The sequence below is a fragment of the Paramacrobiotus metropolitanus genome, unplaced genomic scaffold (assembly GCF_019649055.1).
Source record: "Paramacrobiotus metropolitanus isolate TYO unplaced genomic scaffold, Prichtersi_v1.0 Parri_scaffold0000013, whole genome shotgun sequence".
Classification (NCBI taxonomy): domain Eukaryota; kingdom Metazoa; phylum Tardigrada; class Eutardigrada; order Parachela; family Macrobiotidae; genus Paramacrobiotus; species Paramacrobiotus metropolitanus.
In genome coordinates, this window is record NW_026570233.1 from 497,109 (window position 1) to 521,034 (window position 23,926).

Consider the following 23,926-nt stretch of genomic DNA (forward strand, 5'->3'; position numbering starts at 1 on the left):
AAGGTAAAATTTCCTAGAAAACAACATTTTTTTAGTCGGTGTGGAGCGAGGTACCTGGAGATTGAGCACAACAAAGACAAATGTTCGGCAGACTGACAGAATCATTAGCGCAGTCCAGTACAGCGCATACGGCCCGATCATGTCAGAATTTGCCCGCACCAGGCTGATCATGAGGAGCATAGCCAGGAATTCTTGGGAATAGAAGAAGAATAGTGCACACTGTACTCTGCCGTTCAGAGCGTGTATTTGATCACTGAAAAGGTTGTATTCGTTCAGAACTTTTGCAGCATCCTCCGAATTGCTGGTTCGCTTGTACTGAGCAGTCATATTCCCAAAACACATCATCGATGCAGCCGATATAAAAATCAGGAGGCTCTGCGCCAGGGCAACCTGACAGTCTAACATGTAATTCATGAAGTATATTACCAGAGCGAACCGGCTGCCCAAGATCTGCGCTAACGGGCCGGTGCTTATATTATCTTTATTGCTAATGAATCCATTGATCATAGCGCAAGTCATATACGCGAATACAACCAGCAGAATACCGGCAATGCTGATCAGCTGTTTTTGATTGCTTGACGTAAGACGGCGCTGAAGAACGAAATTGAAATCCGTCACCCAGCTGCGGAAATTCCAGAGACCGTAACTAAGGGCGATGGAGGACAGGGGAATGGCGGCATTATGTATTATCGTTGTTGTCCTGCTGACAAGTTCCGCTGCCGTCTGCGGGAAGCGGGCTAAGTCATCTCGTACAGATATGACGATGTCCGTAGCGCTGGCGACATTCGTTCCTACACATACTGTAACGGACCAGAGTGTCAAAAGATGGTCCAGAAACTTAATTAGGTCCCTTCGTCTCATGTACGCTTCTGGAAACTTGGTTATACATATCAAGCCGAGCATCCGTAGTGGAATGTACAATATGCTACAGTAATGAAGCACGAAAACCGACGTACATTTTGCGAAATCTTTGAGTAATCTCATATTATCATTGTTTGTTGAGCAAAAACGAGTTGCAATACGTCCTGCAAACGTTTAAAGAATTTAAAAGAAAACAAAAAACGTATAACATTGCAGTCTATTGGCTGTAGACCGTTTGGCCTAGCATTTGCACTTTTTGTTTAATACTTCGCAACATCGTACCAATATTTACAGTACATGTTCGCCGCCATCTGGCACTGTAGCGTGTTATAGCAGCTGGATATACTTGAAGTATGCAGACTGAAAGACAGTTTGTCAGAATTTCTAATGCGTAGCTTTTGCAATTTAACAGAGTTATTCAAATGACAATGATCGTAACAGGTTGTTCAATAATAACGTTTACTAATGGTTAGCAAAGCACAGACAAGCTCAAATCGAAATTAAATTTACTGGAATGATAAGGCTCGAACGATCACTAGAATCAGGTTGGTTAATATAATGAGCTATTCATTTGCTCCACATGGTTGAACTGCGTACAAGTTGCGCCTTCCCACATTAGCAAGGTGTACGTTGAAACCACCCCAAACACCTACAAACGCAATCAAAAAGCAGTACTCAATTCGGCAGCGACCAATAAGTCACAGATGGCGCGAGCGCTAGTTGACATTACTCAGAATTATCAAACTTAAACTTTTGTCGAAAAACGAGGCTCTTTAACGCCCCACGCCAATATCAGAAACCATATTTACCCCGAGAACGAACCGGCAGTTTATATTCACTAATCCTCCCACACTGAATCCAATTCGACGGTATGCTGTAATTTGTAGCCAAGCTAGTGCATCTTTCTTGTATCTTCCAGATGGCGTATTGGTGACCCGGACAACAACGGCATCGACCGTTTTTGCCGCCTACAAATAAAGATCCAAGAACGCTGGGCAAAAAACCGGAATGCAGTCTGAGCTAACTAAGGAAATACGAAATGACCGAGCCATTTGCAGACTGTTGGATATGTCATAGATATTCACATCAGTTAAGCTTGAGTCCCCGACTATACTACGTAAGCCGTAATTGTTCGAATTAACGGATACCTTCAGAACAAGTTTAATGAAAGCGTAAGTCCGAATGGACGCAAAGACCATCACTGCACTGTAAAATGGAGCTAAGACCTTTGCCATATGTGGTTCCGCACGTATCATGTAGACCATAAAAAGTATCGACATGAAATCTTTAGAGTACATCAAGAACAAAGCACCCTCGATTCGGCAGTTCAACACAACCATTTGCTCGCTCAGACAGTTGTAATCCTGGATGATTTTTTCCAAATGATCCTGACTGCTTGTATTGGCGTATGCTGTAGCCAAGTTGTCAAAGCAGAAGATCGCGATAACTGTCAGCAAAATAAATACACTCTGTGCCACTAAATAATGCAATTGGAAAAAATAACTCCCGCTGTATAAAACCAGCGCCAATGGATAGCCGTAGGAAGAATGGAGAATCAAGTAATTCAGCGGTGCCGTAGAGGTCGTGCTTCCGTATCTGTACTGTGTGAATTCAGTGAACGCCATGAAAGCTGTAAAGCCGGAAAAAACGATCAAGAGGAAAACTAGTGCGATTAACTGACGGCCATTTCTAGCCGTTAAGTTGCGCCCGGTGAGAGTGCTAAATGGCTGCAGCCACCGTTCGAAATTCCAAAACGCAGTGCTTAATGCGATTCCGGTTGCTGGAATCCAAACACAGTACATCAGATCTACCAGCTTCCCAATGAGTTCGGCATTGCTCCGCGGTACATTCTCCAGGCTCTTTATGACGTCAGCCAGTTGAATACAGGACAGGATGGTAGCCACGAAAAACAGTGCACAAGACCATAATGTGAGGAAGTGGTTTAATATGCCGGTTAAATGCCATGTTTTCCCGGAGTATTTTTGGACAAAAATGACACCAAGAAAACGCAGCAAAAACACCGAATGCTGACAGAAATTATAAATAAGTGTAGAAGAAACTGATTGTGCCTCGCTTCCCAAGGACTTCATAATTCGATGACCATAAAGCTATCAAAGTGATTAACGTAAGCGATTCCCTTTGTAACTGCGGAATTACCAGACTTTACCCAAATCGTGTCACGAAAGGTGGCGGTGATATTTGTACAAGCAAAATTTGACAGACGCCGAACAAACAGGTGCTGAGTGGTCAACAGACTGAACGCGACCATTTCAACATGCCACAAACACTGCGTGGTAGATGTCGTGGGTGCTCGTATAATGTTTCTGACAAGTTCTGTAAAAACCATGAAAGCTGTTTATCAGCGCCTAATTTTTTAAGTTATCTCTGGTGGCAGCATCATACCGCAGCGCTGGAGCATGAACTCGTTTCCAGATCCAGCGAAAATCCACTCCCCTGATTTTGTTCATAAATGCTGCTATCCGACCCTGTATGTATTACGTTTATTTGGCGTTATTAATGCCACGCGACTTCCGAAGAAGCACCACAGTATCGTGCGGTTGCTAGACCGCATGCTAACACTATGGCCAACTGGGCTGCTCCTGGGGGCTTTTGCTGTAGGTGGTATCCAGATTATCGATGCTGTTGATAATCTGAAAAGCGTACCGCACGGCAATATCGAGTTAATAAGGGGATTAGAGGACCTAATGCACAGTGCCTGGATTCCCGCTACCGGCATCGCCATGAGCATGGGATTCTGGGATTTTGAATCATGGCTGGTGGAATTCAGCACCGTGGCAAGTCGGAATTTAACCACAAAGAATAGGAGACAGTTAGTTGCACTGTTATATGCGCTGCTGATTTTTTGTGCGTGTTCAGTTTTTACTTCGATTCGTCCGCTTGTCATCAATACACGTCAAATCACCATGGATAATTCGCTTATGCAAAAATGGACTGCATATTCTGGGGACTTCTACGTTTATCCTCTGGCTGTGACACTGTACGCCGCGAGTTTCTTGTTTGGTTGTCATTTTTGCCTGGCGCAGTGTATCCACATTTTTCTGTCCGTCGTCACGATACTGTGCTTTGAGAACCTGGCGCAAGCATCTCAACGTATAACCAATAGTTCTACTGATATCATGCAGCAGATGTTGCAGGAGCATGATGCTTTGACTGCCAAGATTGCCGAATTAAACCACAAGATCCAGGGTATCCTGTTTTGGCTATACTCACAGGACTTAATGTCGGTACTATTTATTATCACTGTCGTACAAACGGAGCCGGATCATGTGACCGACTGGGCACCATTAGTGGGAACAAGCCTGGGTTTGGCGGCACTCCGAACCTTCGTTTTTGTGAAATTAAACTTGAAGGTACCCGTTGCACAGTTCAAACAACTTGGAATAAGGATGGTCCATTAATACAAATTTACTACAGAAAGATTATTGTGGCAATCATTGCTGCTTCAGCGACGTATTTATTGGCATACTCTATGGCAAGGTTGCAATAATGTGATGTGTTTATAGGCCACCAAACTTCCGGACATTGTAGCTGCTCGCGTAACCAGTGCACCATGTGCAACATACAAGCAGAACGCATCCCTCTGGCTACAAGTCTCGGACCGGCGCTGTATTGGATTTAATGTGGGAGGGCTCGTGCGGGTCGACGGCCGGTTCGTTCTCGGAGTAAGACCGGGAGTCGTCTGCTTTTAAGGATATAAAACAAGTGTATGGAATAATAATTGTTGCAGATAACAGGAGTACTGGCAACATACACTATGCTTATGCGGGATGGAGCAAAATGTTCGGCATCAACAGCAACTGCCGCAAATTAATCACATGCAGCGCTTGTAGACTAAACTCATTCCATCGAGCAATGTATGGGGATGGTGCTTTTTTTGTGTTTTCGTTTAATGTTGTATCCTATGGGGTACCACACATGTCAAAATTTCCGAAGCACTTTGTTCAGTTTGAGCCCCCGGTTTTGCATGATTAAACTGTGGTATTAAATAGGCTTTCCTCAACTGCTTTTGGACTGCATGCATTTCATAAAACAGCTTTTAATCGACTTTGTTTTTGGAACGTCCGTTGGCCTCAGCTACAGCTGGCCAAATTCGTTAATCCAACGGGAAAATGCAGTTAGGGATTTTGGCTGCCAAGGATACCTAGATAAAATAAAAAATGAATCAGGTGAATGCTATTAAAATTTGGCGTCAAGTAATTTGTGGTTACAGTTATCAGATAATTTAGTTTTTGAATTAGCCTGGATTAGGTCCAGCCTGCAGTTAGCTGCCGTTGAGCACTTTGATCACAAAGTTCAGTTCGATGCATCATGCATGTGACAGCATGTCGAAGTACACACATGGGCGGCTATTAACGAAAAATATCGGCATGGAAAAAAGGGAAAATCGACCCGCTTTGAAGGAAACTGTAAGCGTTTATGTTCTAAAGTTTGTTTTGCAAAGCTGGGAGCCTGAAATAAATCTGGGATTTACTGCCAACCCAATAGGGTCCCGCGCAATACATTGTTAGTGTCAAAAGTAACTGAAAAAACTATTTTTGGCAATAATGCTATGATGACACAAAGGTTATTTCGCTATGCTGCGATATGCCGATTTAGTACACTCATTGCGCCTGCAGCTGGCGTCGCGCGATTGTGGCATTCAGCCATCAATGTATAGTATTTGTTTCCTCACCACAGGTGAGGAAACCTACAGTATTACAGTGACAGCCGTAATGTTAGACATGTCACATGTCTCATTAAACAATACTAGTATGTCATCACTGTATTTTCGTGCTTTCGATCTGCCAAAATGTCAGTTCAACGGCTAAAACGCAACGTGGGGAACAACCACACTTGCTGGATCATTTTTATTTTGCTCAGATTTACCCTATCGTTCCTTATAGTTGTCTTCGATCCGTTGCTTGTAGTTATGAAATCATCAATGGAAGTGAAAGATTCCCGATTCCCGGATTTTGTTAGAAAATCCTGCTTTTTACCTTTCTGTTTGCTGCGCGTACTTGGCGTGGTTACATGTACAAATTTCCACGAACGATCGCGAAAACTTCAACAAATCCTCGACAAGTTTTTAACCGTCTGGTCAATATGGATGGTCATGGGAACTCTTACTGCAGGTGCCATTGAACTGAGCGAATATGTCCCTAAATTGAAAAACGTTCCTCGCAGCACTACTGATCTGCTCGGCAGCATAATGGACGTTATGTACGGCGTTTGGCTGCCGGCTACCGGCATAGCACTGAGTATGGCATTTTGGAATTTTGAATCGTGGCTGATGGAATTTAGTATTACTGCTGGGCGTACTATGACAATAAAGAATCGCCGACAATTGCTCGGAATACTCTTTGGGCTAATGGCTTTATTTGCTTACGCCGCATTCTCGGCTCTCTATCCCCTTGCAGTTAACATACACGAAATCGCAACCAACGTTCCGTTGATGAAACATTTGATTCAACGTTCCCGTTACGTTTATCCAGCGGCTGTCGTGCTGTACTCCGCAAGCCATACGTCTGCTTGTCAGTTTCCCTTGGCACAATGTATGATGATCTTCGTGTCATCTGTTGCAATAATGTGCTTCGAAAATATATCCGACGTGTATTATTGCACAACTAGTTTCGATATTATGGAAAAAATGGTTATGGAGTACGATATTCTCGCCGGCCTAATTATTCAGCTGAATCAAAAAATCCGAAGCTCGTTATTTTGGTTATATTCACTGGATTTCATGACAGTGCTGTATTTAGTCTCCATATTTCGCACGCAGCCAGATCTGTTTACTGCCTGGGCACCACTTGCCGGGGCAAGCTTGGTTTCAGCGACTATCCGGACTTTCGTCTTCGTGAAACTAAACCGCAAAGTAAGTATCGAGTATCTATCCACTATCATGCCACCAAAATTCTGTCATATTACATCGACTGATGATGGACAGCGGGTCATCGGTGACCTTTCCTACTTGATCACAAATGTTGTTCGCTCCTTCGTTTTGCTATTCAGGCTGCTAAACTGGCGGATATCGTAGCCGATCGCATCACTAAAGAACCCTATGGAAGTTACAAACAGAACGCAGTTATATGGCTAATGGTCACAGACCGACGACATATTGGATTTGATGTGGGAGGACTGGTGCCGATCAACTCACGCTTTGTGCTTGGAGTAAGTCTATAAATCCAACACTTTTCGGAATTCATACGAGTAGCCAAGCTTCTTTTGCAAATTTTTCTAGATATCAGGGGTTCTGGCAACGTACATCATGCTCATGTGGGATGGAGAGAGGTCTTTGGATTCGAGTGCCGCAGGGTAAACGATTCTTTGCTGTATGCAGTTGCAAGTTGACCGTATAGAATCAGCAACAAGGAGCCAGCGCAGTGAACGAAATATTGCTGTTTCAGTTTGCTTTTGTTTAGACAAGGAACCACTGGCAATTGTTGAGACCCTTTGCAAAGTAACATAAGTTTGCAAAGTAAGTTGGTAACATTATTTTAACTCGGGCAACTGTAAGGCGCTTTTTTGCTTTAGAGTCAATTCAAATAATAATTGCATGAGTATCTTCTTGGATTGCAAATAGACTCAATCCCATTTGTAAACTCTAACAAGACGGTGCAGCTGTAATTTACACACTAATAATTGATGTTTGACGCCAATACGCTTGGCTTGGTGTGACGGTTGTTTATTTCGCCTCAAGTTTTTTAGGCTCGACCTATAAATTGCGGCAGCGTTTAAAAATTTTTGTCTGATAACAGTTGTTTCGACGAAAAGCATTGATAGGACATAGCGCAAAGGCAAACATAGTTATGGGAAATCCTATCCCGTTGATATCGCAAGAAGGTTTAGGACGTTTATACAGACCTGGAGAACCAAAAGCTACGACGATGAGATTAACAAAGCGCGCTTACTTGCCCAGTCACGGCCGGAAGCAGGCATTTGGCTGAATGCATTGCACTCCGCTCATATAGGGAATTTGCTTGACGACGACACGCTGAAAATTTCGGTTGGCCTCCGACTTGGCGCGGTTATCTGTGAACCACATGAGTAACCACATGGAAGGCTGTATTTTTTATTGAATGCAGGCACGTAATAACAGAGGCAATTGTACTGCTGAATAAGTTTATCCATATCAGCCGGGTCTGTAGGGTCGGCGTACCGTGCCGCGATCTGGTCAAAACACATTGTTGACACAGTTGATAGAAGAACAATGACACATTGTGCCAGGCGAAACTGACACTGGAACAGGAAGTTAGCACTGTACACGCCACCATCACTGGATAACCATAGGTGGTATTAACAATCCAGCTTGTTAGAATCCGGGTCATAATAGTGATTTCGTAGGAGAAGGCAACGAGGGACTTTATGGCCATGTAGAGCAAGTAAGCAAAAAGAGTTATCAGGACCAGGATGAGTCCGACTAGTTGCTTACGACCACTGGCTGTTAAATAACGTGCGGAAAAGGAACTGAAATCCACTAGCCACAGTTCGAAATTCCAGAAGGCCCTGCTTAGTGAGATGCCGGTGGCTGGCAACCACACACCGTACATTGAATCCATTAGTGTGCGAATTAACACGGTGGTTGAACGCGGTATATCACGGAGACTGGTGAGTTGATCAATCAGTTTAACGCAGGACAAGGCGCTGGCGCTCAAAAACATCCCAATCGCCCATATGATTAAAAACGATTTAGATAGACCAACAAGCGGCACTTTTGCTCAAAATAATTTTCCTTGGAGATCACACCTAGGATGCGTAAGAAGTGCAATATAGGCTGACAGATGTTATATATGAAGCGAGGAGAGGTTTCGGACGTTGAGAATTCCATACTTTGTGCATATACTGCAATAAATACTGAGCTGTAAAGTTTTGGTTGTTCAGATGGTGACCTTGTAGATTTTCTACCAAGCATCGTTAAGGAAAGTGCTAAAGTCGATTGCTTTTAGGTTTATCTTCTACGTAACTTTGAACTTCTATTCGAGTAGTCTCTGACATCTGATATACGAGCACAAGACATTGGACACATTTGTGCCAGGCAGCTGAACCTCTGGAGTTGGACAAGTAAAATCCGGCTGTTAAACAGGTGTTCGTACAAACGGCCTGCGCGGCATAACTGAGCCAAATTCCAAGCGTACTGGATTCTTTCCCAACTTTCATTTAGGTGTCAACAAATAAAATGGATCGACAGGAGAAAACAAAATCGAACTGTTTAGCATATGTAACCGTCCTCAATACTTTGTATAATGTAGGGTAATGTAGTTATTTTGTGTTGTTAAGAAACACTTATCCATTGATTCATTATTTTATTTTATTAAGCCATTGATTTATTATTTTAAAACACAACAACAGGGTTACCGCTTGCCACATTTCGTTATTTATCACATTCTTGGCTGATGGTGATACTCGTACATGACCAAGGTTTAGCAGGTTTGAGTAGACCAGCTAGATAAAACTGTTTGCATCGATGGAGGCATTTTGTAAGAAAAACGGGTAGGCTAAGAAGGATAAGGAAATACATTTTGTAAGGACAACGGGTTGCTTTAAATAGCGGGTAGGTTGAAAAGTTACACGAACAACAACAGCTCGTTCAACGCATGCGACGAACGGAACAGATGCTAACCGTATTTCAGCGGGGCAGCGAATCGTTTGACTGTCCTGTGGCGATGGACGGAGAGCAGTTTTCGCCGTCCCACATAAGCATGCAGTATGTCCCAATTATTCCTAACACCTAGAAAGAGTCGGTATTAGCTGGTTTGTAATTTAAACACTGTTAATTTTTATTTTATTTTTTATTATGGTCTTTAGCAAGGATGCTAGTTTACAAAACTATAGGCATTCGGCAGGCGCTTACTGCGAGAACGAATCGGCAGTTGATATGCACTAATCCTCCCACGCTGAAGCCAATATGGCGCCAACTCATGATCTGCAGCCACACTGCCGTATTCTTCTTGTACAATCCATACGGCATGTCCGTAATGCGAACGGCAACGGAATCGATCAACTTCGTGGCCTGTAATATGGAATTAAAAAGAGCCCAAAGAAGAAAAGCTACCATAATCATCAAATACTATATTATCCACTGCAATGAGAACGTACTGCGATATTCAGCTTTACAAAACTTAAAGTCCGGACAATAGCATAGGTCAACGATACGCCATATGTTGGAGCGAATGTCATCAGTAGTTCGGGTGTAGTGCGTAATAAACTAATCAGAAAAAGTATCATCATCAAATCACTCGAATACAACCAAAACAGGGATGGCTGTATCTTCTTGTTCAATGCAAGCAGATAATAACTGAGGGAATTATACTGCTGAAGAAGCGTGTCCATCTTGGCCTGGTCAGTTGTATCAGCATACAGAGCTGCGATCCGGTCAAAGCACATTGTTGACACAGTTGACAGGAAGACAATGACACATTGGGCTAGGCGAAACTGACATTGAAACAGAAAATTAGCACTGTATAACGTCAACGTTACTGGGTAGCCATAGCTGGAATGATCGATCCAGTTAGATAAAAGCCGAGTCATGATGGTGATGTCGTGCGAGTAGATTATCAGAGATTTTGTGGTCATGCAAAGCATATACACAAAAATAGTTATCAATGCCAGTGTAAGTGCGATTAACTGCTTGCGACCGTTGGATGTTATATAACGTCCGGCAAAGCTAGTGAAATCCACCAACCACAACTCGAAATTCCAGAACGCCCGGCTCAGTGAGATGCCCGTGGCCGGTATCCACACATCGTACATCAAATCCATTTGTGTACGGATTAACTCGGTGTTGGAATGTTACGAAGTTTTGTGACTCGATCAACGAGATGTATGCAGGACACGGCGCTGGCGCTAAAAAAAATTCCAACTCCCCAAATAATTAACAAACTACTGAGAAAGGTCATCAAGCGGCGCTTCTGTTTAAAAGAATTTTCCTTAAAAATCACACCAAGGATGCGTAGGAAATACAGCATGGGCTGGCAGATACTATATATAAATCGGGAAGAGTTTTCGGATGTTGAGAATTCCATACTTTTCATACAGTTGTATTAACTATTCTGGTGCAAATTGGAGATAACACAGATTAAAGACCTTGTAGGTTTTCAACTCAACATGCGTAAGTAAAATGTTTAAAAGCAGTTGACTTTTGGCTTTCGCTTACGTAATTTTAAACTTTTATAGCCACTGACATCTGATACAGGTACATGTACATATCACCACCATCGTGCCCTGCAACTGCACCTCTGGAGTTCGAAAAATAAAATCCACCTGTTAAACAAGTTTTTGGTAAGTAGAGCTCTAACGAGCCGAGCCAGGTTTTCGGCGCACACTTCGTTGCATTTTTCATCGAGATGTCAGCCATGTCGTGTCAAACAAGTGAAATGGGTCGACAGAAGCTGGCAGACAGTAAAGTAAGGAATATTTTGGCAGTGCTGATATACTGCTTTGACGTTTAACGCGCAGCAGCACTAGTCCTCGAAAACATGTAATCTAAGTCGAAGTTTTTTTCCTCAGTATTACAGGTGAGTCTACGTACCGTAACGGTCAGTAACCTGAAACTGTTTCCTGTACCACGTCCCCAGTAGCCACCGGCTTTTGATTGAATGCAGGATGTCTTCGTCGCACTGTAAAAACACTTGCGCTGCATTTGCTTAAAAAGAATCGAAAAGACATTCACTATCTAAACGTTCAACAAATCATTTAGATATTTTGGTGACTATTAATTTATCTAGTACGGATTGGTTTGCTGTTTTAATGATAACAGCTTCTATCGTCGCATCCCGTAATGAAATCATCGTCAGGTTTAAATCCACCTGTTTCCACGAATTTTATCTACAATTGTTGCTGCATACCTTTCTATGTACTGCGCCTTTTTGGTGTCGTCAGTGGAAAGAAATACACGAAACGGTGCGACAAAATGTTGCGGTTTCTGGACGGCAGCTTAACTGTGTGGTCAGTAGGGATGGTATTGGGAGCAATCACTGTTGGCGCTATCGAATTAACGGAATCCATCGACAATTTAAAGAATGTCCCGCAAAACAATGTTGTTCTGGTCCGCCGAGTCGTGGATGTCATGTATGACGGTTGGTTGCCGGCAACCGGTATCGCACTGAGCTTAGCATTTTGTAATTTTGAACCGTGGCTGATGAAATTTAATGAAGTTGCTGGACGTAACTTAACGATTAACAATCAGCGGCAGCTACTTGCACTAAGTTTTGCGTTGTTATTACTGTGTTCATACGCAATTTTTACGGTTATTAATCCGCTCGTAAAACAAGCATACGCCATCGTAACAGCCGTTCCGCTAATGAAAACTTTGACGGATCATTATACTTTTGCTTATCCAGTGGCTGTGGCACTGTACTTTATAAGCTTTGCTTTCACTTGCACTTATCCTCTGGCACAGTGTATTTTTGTGTTCCTTTCCGCCGCTGCGATATTGAGTTTCGAAAATATTTGTGACGAATATAGACGCGTAAACAGCGTGGATATAAGGGAAAAAGTGGTTCAAAAGTACGATACTCTTTGTGCCCTGATAATTCAATTCAATGGAAGGATCCAAAGTGCGTTATTTTGGCTATATTCACAAGATTTCATGACACTACTGTTCTTGATTACTATCTTACGGACACAGCCAGATAGGCTTGCTCACTGGGGGCCTTTTGTGGGGACAAATATCGCCTGGGCGACTATTCGCACCATCTGCTTCGTGAAACTGAATCTTACGGTAAATACTGGGACGCTAAATTCCCAACCTTCGTTGCTGACTGAGCATAAATTTGTGGTCACTAATCGGTTGCAGTATTGCAGTATTAAGAAAAAAACTATAATCATCCTGTTCCTTCGCTGTTTCTGGTAATTAAGAACTTTATTTTGTGACGTACAGGCTGCCAAACTGCCGGATATTGTAGCCGATCGTATCGCTCAGGAAACGTACAGAAACGGTGCGTGCACGCCAAGCGCAGCCATATGGCTGCAGGTGACAGACCGGCGTCATATTGGGTTTAATGTGGGAGGACTCGTGAACATAAACTGCCGGTTCATTCTCGGAGTAGGTTCACATAATATTATTATATTGCACAATTTGCATACTTACATTTTTAACAGTATTAAAATTTCAGATCTAAGTAGAGCTGTTGTTGTATTTCCAGATAGCAGGATTGCTGGCCACGTATACCATGCTAATGTGGGGCGGACAAGAGTGTACGGGATCAGCTATCCTGGCTGCAAATAACTCAGCCTTGAGCACGGGATGAGCTATCACATATGAGCGGTCATTTTTATAGAAAAACCTTCGTAATAATATGTATTTTTTGACATTCGTATATATGTGCATGTACCGGTATCAAAATTTCACACACTAAATAGCATAAGGCTGTTAATCAACTCATAAAATACTTGTAAGCAGATGTGGAAAGCAAATTGTTGCGGTTGCAGGTTAATAAGAAAACGTGTGTGCGAGGCAAACATGCGTATGTACAAGAGATTATGAGACTGAAAGATCACATCCACACCATTATTACATCACTCTATTCGCATTTAGCATAAAATCCGCAGCTGACAAAAAAGCAGTAAAGCGTAAACATGTCACAATTTTGTCATCAAATTGAATTTTACGACAAAACTGCGGCTTGTGAAGGTCACTCCGTCCTTATTCCTAATTGTAAGAGTGTTAGCAGAAAATCCTGGATAGGTGCAGTTTCCTCAAAAAGCCCCGTAGCCAGACGGTATTAGCTGTCCTGTGACCTTATCGCGCTTACACAATCAAGATTTAAATAATAATCTCCAAAGCGCTGACGCACTGTACACTGCCTCCCATAGAAGATTTTATTTTTGTCAAATAAATCCAAAGGAATTCACCAAAGCGTGATCGAGGTATCTGGAGGGCATTCACTGCACCGGGTGGTTTCACAGCCCTTTGCGGGTAAACATCCTTTGTATACAATCCGACAACTGGCAACGCCATACAATGGATCATACAATCCAAATGCACCTTGGGACTGCTCTGCTGGGAAAATATTCATGCCCCTTTTGGATACGACATATTGTTGGACCACTGTATTGCGACTCTGATCAGTAATAATACAATTCCAGAGCGACCACTGGTTTCAGTTCATAAACAATAACGACAATGAAAAACGCGAATCTCAGTGATTGTTTATACTGCATAATATACAAGGCACATTCGGTGTACCAGTTATGGGTATAAATGAACTGTGGTTCTGTGGTTTCTTTAACTTAATCTACAGTGAGTTTAAGAACGAATACAACACATTCTCTGCGTACACGTTGCGTCGCCACATCTCAACGCAGCTCCGATACCTTTCTGCAAAATGTCAAACATGACCTTCCACAATACCAGCAACGAAACCATCGTGCAAAGCAACTCACAATACGCCGCATGGATCATGATCCCGGTGACCCTGACCACCCTCACAGCCAATATCCTTCTCATCCTGGTGTATATTAAATTCGGGCGCTTGCAAACGCCCTTTGCCGTCTACATCGTCAGCCTGGCTACCGGTGACCTGGCACAGACCCTCACCGTGCACATTCACAGTATCTTCACACTTATGTCCATTTGGCCGCTGGGTCAGCCCTTTTGCACGTTTATCCTGTACACGTGCTGGGTGTTCCTGTCCTTCTCTTATCATATGCACGTGTTGATTTGCACGAATCGTGTATGGGCCGTAATGTTCCCCACACACTACCGGATGTACCACAATAAAAAGGTTGCACTGTGCCTGGTACTGGGCATGCTTCTATACTTGAATGCATGGACATTGCCGGGATTCGTTATTCATGTGCTGTACTATTCTGGTTCGGATGGATCGCCACTGTGCATACCGAGTTATCCGCATGAACTTGCCTGGTCTAATCCGAATTATGTGGCCATGTATTTGGTGCCGGAGGCGCTGGTGTTAGTGATGTACCCGGTGATCCTGTTTAAAATTAGAGGAAAGATCAAGTTCCGAAGTACGGCTGTACGGGATGTCACCGGGACCAGTAGAAATTCCAGCCGCAGAAAAAGCTGTAAGATGTCCTATCAGTGTTGCTTAACTAAGACGTACAGTATACAAGTACTACAGTAATCAAACGATTTCTTTATTTTTAGTGAATATTTTACCGTCTCTACGTTCCAGTCAGCACAATACATCGGGTTCCCTTAATACTGGGAATGACAAAAAGCACCATAGTTCCGCTCCGCGCCCCCACTTTGCCATGCTCACGGCGCTGGTGATGGTGGCGGTTATGTGCTGGACACCAATTAACACGGCCTATGTCTTAGTGTATTTCCAGGGAATTCTTCTTTACAGTCTCATGACACCGTGCACGGTGGTCTTCTTCTTGGATGCGCTGTTGAATCCCATGATTTTTCTCATTGCTTCCCGCGAATGGCGAGATGCGCTGAAGAAACTGTTTCACTGTTAGTTTATGCACACGCCTACCGTCTGATCGTTTGTAAATTCAAAATCATTATTTTCTTTTCATCGTTCGGTATGGTATTTATCGTCAGCAGCTTACATACAGCAGTCGTTCAGCTGAAGTCTGCAGTAATATTATAACAACCTCGCATGGGTCTTTTTTTATTAACTCGATTTTGCAAGAATGTTTTCAATCATCAATAAATATTAATGAAAAGTTTAACCTGGTATGAGACAAGGTAATACGTTGTCAAAGGACGGATTCAAACTGCGTCTAAACGGTAAAATGGAAAGCTGCATTTCTTTTGTGCTAATTGTTATGTCGAACAGCGAAAAAAGGCTTACAGTGGTTGACTGGCCGGCAGGGTGTAAAACCTGGCACTGGCAAGTGCCTGTGGCGTTGCCACTGGCATGGCAGGGGATAAAACCTGGTATGTTTTCCCTCTGGCTCGTAATAAAATATGGCATGTGCCAGAAAGCACGTGAAACAGTGTTTAATTTATTAAGTAGAAAAATATTGACATTGTACAAGGTGTTTTCTACAAGGTACAACAAAGGTACATTTACAAAGGTACATTGTTTCTACAAGGTACATTTTCTACAAGGTTTTCTACAACAAAACATTGACATTGTACAAGGTACATTGTACAAGGTGTCATTGTACAAGTTGCAAGTAAAATCGCGATGGTGTCAAGTTGACACCAGGACACTGTTCACTGCATTTAGCCGCAAATGCTCAACTGAATCCGTGCACAGGCAAAAGTTACAAGACCGTATTACTTTTCTCTACGAATTACACCCACCGGCATGCATAGCTCGATCAGCAATTAATATGCAGAGTATTTATTACAGTACTTTCATTATACCCATTTCGCTTATAGAAAAACATAGCAATATAGCAATTAATTGCGTAACGGTGCCTGAAAAGAAATTCGAGAAATATACTTACCCAAACCACACCGCTCGACGAAACACTCCTTCAGTTTGCAGACAGTTGGCAACAACTTGGCATGAACGATGCATGCGGAATATTGTGATGCGAAAATCCCAGTTGTCTTTGGACACCAATTGGCGCCCACAGTTCGCTTTAGTGAAACTTTTTATTCTACCAGCGGACTTGTTCTGCCCCGATTGTACTTTTACGTGACGGTGTAAAGGTTACGGTACAAAATTACAATAAGACAAAATTTCCAACAGATCAAAATGACGCCGATCTTAGCGCAGCTGCAGAATTGTAAGTTAATGCAGGTAAGCCATCCGGGAAATAGGCGCTGTGTGATGTGGCGAAAAAAGCTTACCGTAAGGGCCGTAAGGCTGTAATGTGATCCTCTGAAAAGCCCTTTATTCTACACTACATACAGATAGATATGTAAATAATAAAGTTCCCTTTTGAATTGTTAACATCAGAATTCAAATTACGTAATTAGTTGCATCATTTGCATCCAAGTAAATTAGAATTGCTTCTAACTGTATCTGTTCAAACGATCGTTACAATCTCAGTAAATTTTATATTGATGTTTACATGTGCAGTCTTACTACAACCGGCACAAAATAAAAATAGACGGAATATAACGGAAATGACAGCCATTGAAAACAGAATACAAACTTAACCTCAATGCTGATTCATTTTTAGCTTTGACTGCATAAGTGTATATGAAAACTGGCATGACTGATAGTTGAAATTTTGGGCCACCTGTTGTTTGGGAAGCAGACTCAATGCAATGATAAGAACAGTTGCTTGCAAAAATCCAGCTGGCTAACTGTACTTGTATTATGCTTATGTGCGTATGTTCATGAGCTGTGCACGTACAAGGCGCCGTTTTTTTAGTAAAGCGGTGTAATTTCACATCAGCATCGACCTCCGCTTTCACTGGATCACGTTTACTGTACAAAGAGACATAACATTTATTACGATAGTTACCATTTAGACATCAAACGCTATCACTTTGAAGATAAAATTACTGCCCTGCGTTCAACCACCGTTTGTTATGTAGATGGCACACTACTAACACTTACAACTGTCAAGAAACTTAGAATAATTTTTATTGATTGTAAGTTCCGGGACATTTTTGAATGGGTTAGTTTGCCATAGCGCTTGGAAGTGTACTGGTATTGGACCTTATGGATGACCACTGGGAAAGCGTTCAGAGTTGACACACAACATCGATTATAAGTACGGATATTGATAAGTACCGATATTGTGAAATGTGTTAATTAAATGTGCTACCGATATTGTAAAGTGTGTCGAATTTAACAAGTGATAAATCAAAATGTGAAGTTGGAGTTACGTATGCTGAATAAGTTCACAGGTGAATATTACTGCTGTTACGAGTATTTCCCTCCCGTTCTAGGATCCCAATAGCGCGCTTGACAGTCGCAATTGGCGCAAAGAATTAAGATCGCGAAGTGCTGAACAGGTTACAATCGCCACCCAAGAAAGAGCGACAGTCGTAAATATTCAGGCTGATCAAATAAGATACAGCCCTGCTACGCCAAATTCAAACAGTTCTGTTAAAAAAATATAATTAAAAACCATTTTGATTGGTGTTTTCGTACTTTACTGTACACTTTTATAGTGCAACTTTTTATTGAAAATCAAGCATTTTTCTAACCGAAATCTTCCAGTTTGATTTTATAAAAATTAGTCGTCGACAACATGATATCGCGCTAGTATATCAAAGTATACCAATTTTTTTTAGCAATTTTATATTTATAGCAATTTTACAAAACTTGCATATCGCAAATTTTGTGATGGGTACGGTTACGAAATTTCGCAAGAAAGTGGTTTAAAATCGGTTAGCAGTGGCGTTATCAAAAATTTTAGCAGGTGGTATTTGTCTTTTTGTACTGCCAATTGCAACGTGCTGCGCCTTGCCCATTCGTACATAAAACTCGCGCGTTTTTTGCCGTTTATAGTATCTTTAAAGTTTTATGCGTTTTAAGAATCAAATTATGTGTTTTCTGGCACATGCCATATTTTATTGCGAGCCGGAGGGATAACGTACCAGGTTTTATCCCTTGCCATGCCAATGGCAACGCCACAGGCACTTGCCAGTGCCAGGTTTTACACCCTGCCTGACTTCTTCGGAACCTTTCCACTTCTTCGGAACACACTTCTTCGGAACCTTTCCACGCCTCCAAGACCGCCGGGATCGCGCGGGTTGAGGTATCGCTTCATTACATTAGTTTCTCCATCGGCTTTGTTGCAGCAGGAGGAGACACAGTTGATCTTAAATATACGGCATAACCGTAATACGCTGGGGATAAGACCAGCCATTACGTCAGAGTGATCCACTGAATTCTGGTTCGGCCCGCCCCTTTTTGGATGGTACGCGAGCGTAGTTTTCTAACACTGCCTTCAATCTGGTCCGCCTTTCTTTTTTTCCCACGTAGGAGAGCCATGACCGGAAACAAAGGTCTACGAGGTCGCTTACGGGAAGACCCTTGGTTGTCGAGGCTTTCAGTCGATCGTTTTTGACCCTTCCTCGGTGCGGTCGGGGAAAACAACGCTATGCGCGCTGCTTTTGTTGGTCGCGATTCGACACTTTCGTCTTGATGACGTTTGGAACCTTTCTTCGGTAGCGACGCCGGAAACAAAGCAATGCGTGCGGTCTTTGGTTTGTTGCTGTCTTCAGGATCGTTTTCACGGTCGCGCTTCTTTCCTTTAGTGGGTAAATCGGATGGGAATAAAGGTTGTCGAGGTTGCTTCGTAGGAGCAGCTTCCTCAAATTCTTCTGGTATCTTTCGTTTTTGAGAAGTTGGCTGTTCTGACTCTTGTGTTTCAACAATCATAGCTTGCGGTGGCAGTCGGGAATACGGACGGAATACCGAGGGTTGTGGATTCCTTTCCGCAGCTATTGGAAGCGGTTGTGTGACTACGTCCGTGGGTAATTCTAACGGATTTTCATCAGGAATGGCTTTCTGTTTCAAGGCAAGGAACCGTTCTAGGATACTACTCAGCTGGCTGGCTTTTTCATACTCGCTTATATCAGTACGTTGGAGCGTTTGAGTTACGAGAGCGTCCAGCGATAAAACACTTTGTGCTTCCGGGGGTTCTCTGTTTATCTGGAGCTGTTCATGGAGCCGGCTTTCCAATACTCGGCGTGGAACAATAAAGTATTCATCCATTTCCGATAAGAGAAGTTAGAACACCGGCAATGACTGGCAAGATGGCTCCAATAAATCCTCCTTGCTGAATCAGTTTGCGTTTTTCTTTCAAAGGGTAGCGACGTAAGGCAATCAGCTTTAATGCTTTCCGATACCGTTTGCACTTATCTGTTTCGGCGGGAGATAAGTTAATTGTATTTTTCACAATATTGACAGCCACTTCTTCCAGCGCTTTAAGTTGCGATTTGGTTAGGTAGCTCACAAGGACTTTTCGCTGCTTTGGCTTCAAGTGCTGCAGCGTGATGATGAAGGGCGCTAAGGCCTTTACCCTTTCCGACATTTTGGTAAAGTGTTTGCTGAGTTCTTTTTCAGATAAATCCGCATTCGTTCACCTGGTAAAACATGGGATCGTATCCTTAAATAATCTAGGCACGTTGGGCGTAAGTCCAATACCAAAGGTTGATAAGGCTCCGATGTTACTTTGCTGTATGCGTCGACCAAATGTTTCAGTCCGGTTTGACGTGCCAGTAATGCGATTTGATTGACATCCCGGACGTTCTTAAATAGTATCAGGTACTGCGAATTGAGTGTGATGTCACGCATGGATTTTCCTTGTTTGTACAGGTTTTGCAGAAGCAAGATGACGGAAACGTTCTTGTGATGAATTCCACGGGTAAACAGGTCCGAACATCGAGAATCTTTGCACAGATCGGTAGCCAAATCGTCAATAATAACCAAGGTATGAGTCTTACTGTCAACTGACTGCAAAACTGAGAATAGGTCGTCCAGACCCTGCAGGAATTCAACTGGAGTAGCCTGTTTACGTAAAGTTTTGAAACCCTTCTGCCATTGACCGTAACAGTATAATATCCTCGTTGGTTGTTGATCCAGAACAAAGTTACTGTTTTTCAGGAGCGTAAATACGAAGTTTGTTTTGCCCGACATTGTGGGCCCACAAACGCACATTCCAAACGGAACGCAAAAGCGCGGATAATCGTTTATCACGCTAAACATTTTTAGCAAACACATAATGTTTGTGCACCAAATATGTTCCGCTTAAATAGGCTTTGTTACGAACGGGTATTTTTAAATAACTGGTATTGTTTCAGTGACCAATAATGCGAAATAATTCATAAAGCGTTTGAAAGATTTAATTACTCGTGGAAAATAAACAACGCTAGCCTATTTAAGGGATGTTAATGTGTTTCAATAATAACTGCCAATTTACAATGGCTAACCTCCAGCACATGTTGTGCTATGCACGAGACCTAGAGCAAAAATGTGAGAAGGTGTTGTTAATTATTCTGTACGTTGTGTTTTTCGTAGTTTTTGCTGCGTTTGTTGTCACCGAAAGCGTTGGAAAAATTATGCAGACCGACTACTGGAACAGCACCCTACGAAACCAAACAATCGAACAATATGACCTTTCAAATACTAGGTAAGACCTTTACAGCATTTCGTTAAACGACTGTGATGAATACGGGGTTCTGACTGAATGAAAATTCTACCGGAAACTTATGTCATCGTTTTTATTACAGCAAAAACGCAACGGTCGGATTTCATGGAGCAGTGTAAGATTGGGAGTGTCTTTAAGCCATCAACTCCGGTCATACCTCTTGAATCGACCCATATACGGAAAAACAATAAGCTGCAACAACTTTCCGGAACGAAGCTGTTCTTTCTTGACGATGGCGCCACAGACAATAATGCGACTTTTTATTGATTCAACAGCAATTTCAGAATGAAATAAAACTTCCATTATGCGTATTGTCCGTTCAGATCAAATACGTAGCAAAAAACCACATTCATTTATCTAAAGATTACTTAACAGTGTACTGTTACTACGGTGTTTTACGTACGTGATTGACCGCTGCACTTACGTGGATCACCGATTCCGATAATCTCGTACTTGCAAGGATCATCAAAACCAGGAAAGATTACCAATAACGGTGATCCGTGTCGTACAAGGGATCACTAAACTCAGTGATCCGTGTTGTACAAGGGATCACTGAACTCGGTGATCCATGTCGTACAAGGGATCACTGAAATCAGTGATCCATGTCGTACAAGTGAAAAAAATAGGGAAGCCAAGATCGAACAGTGGTCGTTCGGAACATGTGTCACCGCAATAGCATTCTTACCCGACCACAGATCAAGCTTCCTGTTTTTCCTTTTTTGTTTTTGTCACTCAAAAATTAAAGGTAATGCACTAATCAGTATGTCATTTTCCCAATGCCATCTAACGAAACGATATTTAGTCTGCAATTTCATGACGTATTTTAACAAAATCCCATATTAAAAAACATTCCACTCGTTAAAATTCACCCCGGTCAAAAAACACGCCGTTAATTATCCCCTAGGGCAGAAACACACAGACCGTTAATTATCCCCTAGGGCCTAAAATTTGGACCCCCCCGGATAAAAAAAACTGGTCAATTATAGCCAGGATACTACTATAGCCATTTATAGGCAAACGGTCTAGTGGACACGATGGCTGTACAAGCGTCAAGGCTTCGGGATGAAAGACGTATGCAAACACTGTGCATGCGTGTGTGTCTGATGGACAAAGTTCGACCGGGCTTTACACTTGGTGGACTGGTGGTCATTGACCAAAAGTTCATAATTTACGTGAGCGCAGAAATTTGAAAGCGAAGAGGCATTTTTCGTTATTTGAGTGTTGCATCCGTCGTCCAGACTCCAGGGTAACAATGTTCTTGATTTACAGGGTACTGGTGTTTTCTTGACTTATATGCTTCTACTGTGGGATGCTCCGGAACCGGGACGAAACCAACCATCCATGGCAGAGCCTTGTGAACGCCTGTTTGTTAATTTTTCTACCAGTTAGCAAGTTCGCCATATGATCTCGGAAAAACTTTTTCACTTGTATGTTCCAGATTGCATTGTGTGAGATAGAAGTCTATGTGCGGATAACAGATGACTACAATCAGATATGGTACAGCACAAAAAATGCGGGGGAAAAGAAATTTACTAAGAATAACAAAATGGGAAAGATTATAAAAGATTCTGATGAGTAAAGCACGCCTCATTACACTTCACCCTCCGAGCCATATAAATAACCGACGTAAAGACAATCAGAGTGTATTACAGTGTAAACGTCGGTAGCTGCTTATAGGAGTAGCGGTAAAGTTAAATTGTATTAATGCATCCAAATGCCCACTACATTATGCCGTGCTGTGTTCGAGAAGATAAAAAAGCGCCTCGATAGATTTTCGAAGCTTACTGATGACAGTTGTCCCAAAGCCGAACCATCTGCCTTTGCTGACAGAAAAGCTAAGAGAAGTGGACAAACCTCAAACAAAATAAACTGAGCTGGCATATAACAATCAACAGCTGTACGCGAAGCAATATCTGATCACAATGCACAGAAGTCCTCGTTTCAATGTTGTATGTAGTTTCGAACGATTCCGCCGTTACAGCCATCTTGTCCAAGCGATAATTCTGCTAGATTGTAGTGAAATATTCAAACGAAAACAGCGTAGGATCTTTTCCCCGCTTTTGCCACATAATGTTTCACTTCCCTTACTTGAGATCTATTGGGATTAACAAGAACTGTTTTACATACGTAATGTTACGGTGGCTCGTGAAGGTGAAGTACAATACTACGCACTCGTGACTGTGTGCAAATTATGTCTACCTCACCAGGGCATATTTTCCGGGTCTAAATTCAGAAAATTCTGATATTGTGTGGAAAGGTATAATACTACCCTAGTATAATTAAAAAAATAATTTTATCTGCAAAGGCTCAAAGGGCGTGGCCAACCAACAGTTAAATGATAACCTAATATTACACACTATGCAATTACTGCTATTTAGAGCACTGGTGCTCTAAATAGCAGGAATTATGATAGTTTCGTTTTGATTTTGCGAGCGCCGCACTGTGGACCCATTCGGTACGTCCCCACGTCATCCCAGCCAAATTAATATATGTCACAAAATTTTGTAAAGTACAGAGTATGAGCTAAACCGTAAACAAGGAGTGGCTGCATAACAGGCTGTATTAATGTGCCATCAAATTACCCGATAGCAGATTTCGGAAATTTAATTTAAATTTACATTAGCGGCAGGGCCACCGCACGCGTGCATTGGTTTAAACATCAGGACTTGACAACTGGTTGGTCCGATAATTTGCTAGTGCAATGCGATAAAATTAAATCAACAATAAAATATAGCCTGGAAGATTACAAAGTACCGCACCAATACACTGCAACGGTACGCAGTACGGTGTGTTCATTTAATTGTTTGGCCACGCCCTTTGAGCCTTTGCAGATAAAATTATTTTTATAATTATACTACGGTATTATTCTACCTTTCTACAAAATATCAGAATTTTTTGAATTTAGACCCGGAAAATGTGCCCTGGTCAGGGATGAATATTCTGCACGTTTAACATATGACAAGGTCGTACGTTAACGGGGCTGTATAGTAGGCAATACAACCCAAGTTTACGAATGAAGAAAAACCAGCGCAATTTCTGATTAAACAGTTTGGTTTGTCTTGAGGAACGCTTGGATGGTGTTAACCGA

General features: G+C 42.3%; 4 protein-coding genes across 4 annotated transcripts; 3 read left to right on the forward strand and 1 right to left on the reverse strand.

The window, feature by feature from the left end:
* Positions 1 to 6,557: 6,557 nt before the first annotated feature.
* Positions 6,558 to 7,224, forward strand: LOC129584460 (uncharacterized). The gene is made up of 3 exons (XM_055476626.1): positions 6,558 to 6,733; positions 6,871 to 7,029; positions 7,100 to 7,224. Exons 1-3 carry the CDS (start codon positions 6,602 to 6,604, stop codon positions 7,175 to 7,177), a joined length of 369 nt encoding a protein of 122 aa, XP_055332601.1. The 5' UTR covers positions 6,558 to 6,601; the 3' UTR covers positions 7,178 to 7,224.
* A 2,237-nt stretch (positions 7,225 to 9,461) lies between these two features.
* Positions 9,462 to 10,052, reverse strand: LOC129584455 (uncharacterized). The gene is made up of 3 exons (XM_055476620.1): positions 9,955 to 10,052; positions 9,710 to 9,868; positions 9,462 to 9,586 (listed from the first exon to the last, which is right to left on the reverse strand). Exons 1-3 carry the CDS (start codon positions 10,033 to 10,035, stop codon positions 9,485 to 9,487), a joined length of 342 nt encoding a protein of 113 aa, XP_055332595.1. The 5' UTR covers positions 10,036 to 10,052; the 3' UTR covers positions 9,462 to 9,484.
* Positions 10,053 to 14,192: 4,140 nt separating this feature from the next.
* On the forward strand, positions 14,193 to 15,282 carry LOC129584194 (thyrotropin-releasing hormone receptor-like). Its single transcript, XM_055476313.1, has 2 exons — positions 14,193 to 14,826; positions 14,966 to 15,282. The coding sequence occupies exons 1-2, from the start codon at positions 14,193 to 14,195 to the stop codon at positions 15,280 to 15,282; spliced, it is 951 nt and encodes a 316-aa protein (XP_055332288.1).
* A 4,339-nt stretch (positions 15,283 to 19,621) lies between these two features.
* Positions 19,622 to 21,071, forward strand: LOC129584292 (uncharacterized). The gene is made up of 4 exons (XM_055476427.1): positions 19,622 to 19,822; positions 20,007 to 20,121; positions 20,709 to 20,820; positions 20,921 to 21,071. The coding sequence occupies exons 1-4, from the start codon at positions 19,685 to 19,687 to the stop codon at positions 20,955 to 20,957; spliced, it is 402 nt and encodes a 133-aa protein (XP_055332402.1). The 5' UTR covers positions 19,622 to 19,684; the 3' UTR covers positions 20,958 to 21,071.
* Positions 21,072 to 23,926: the final 2,855 nt, after the last annotated feature.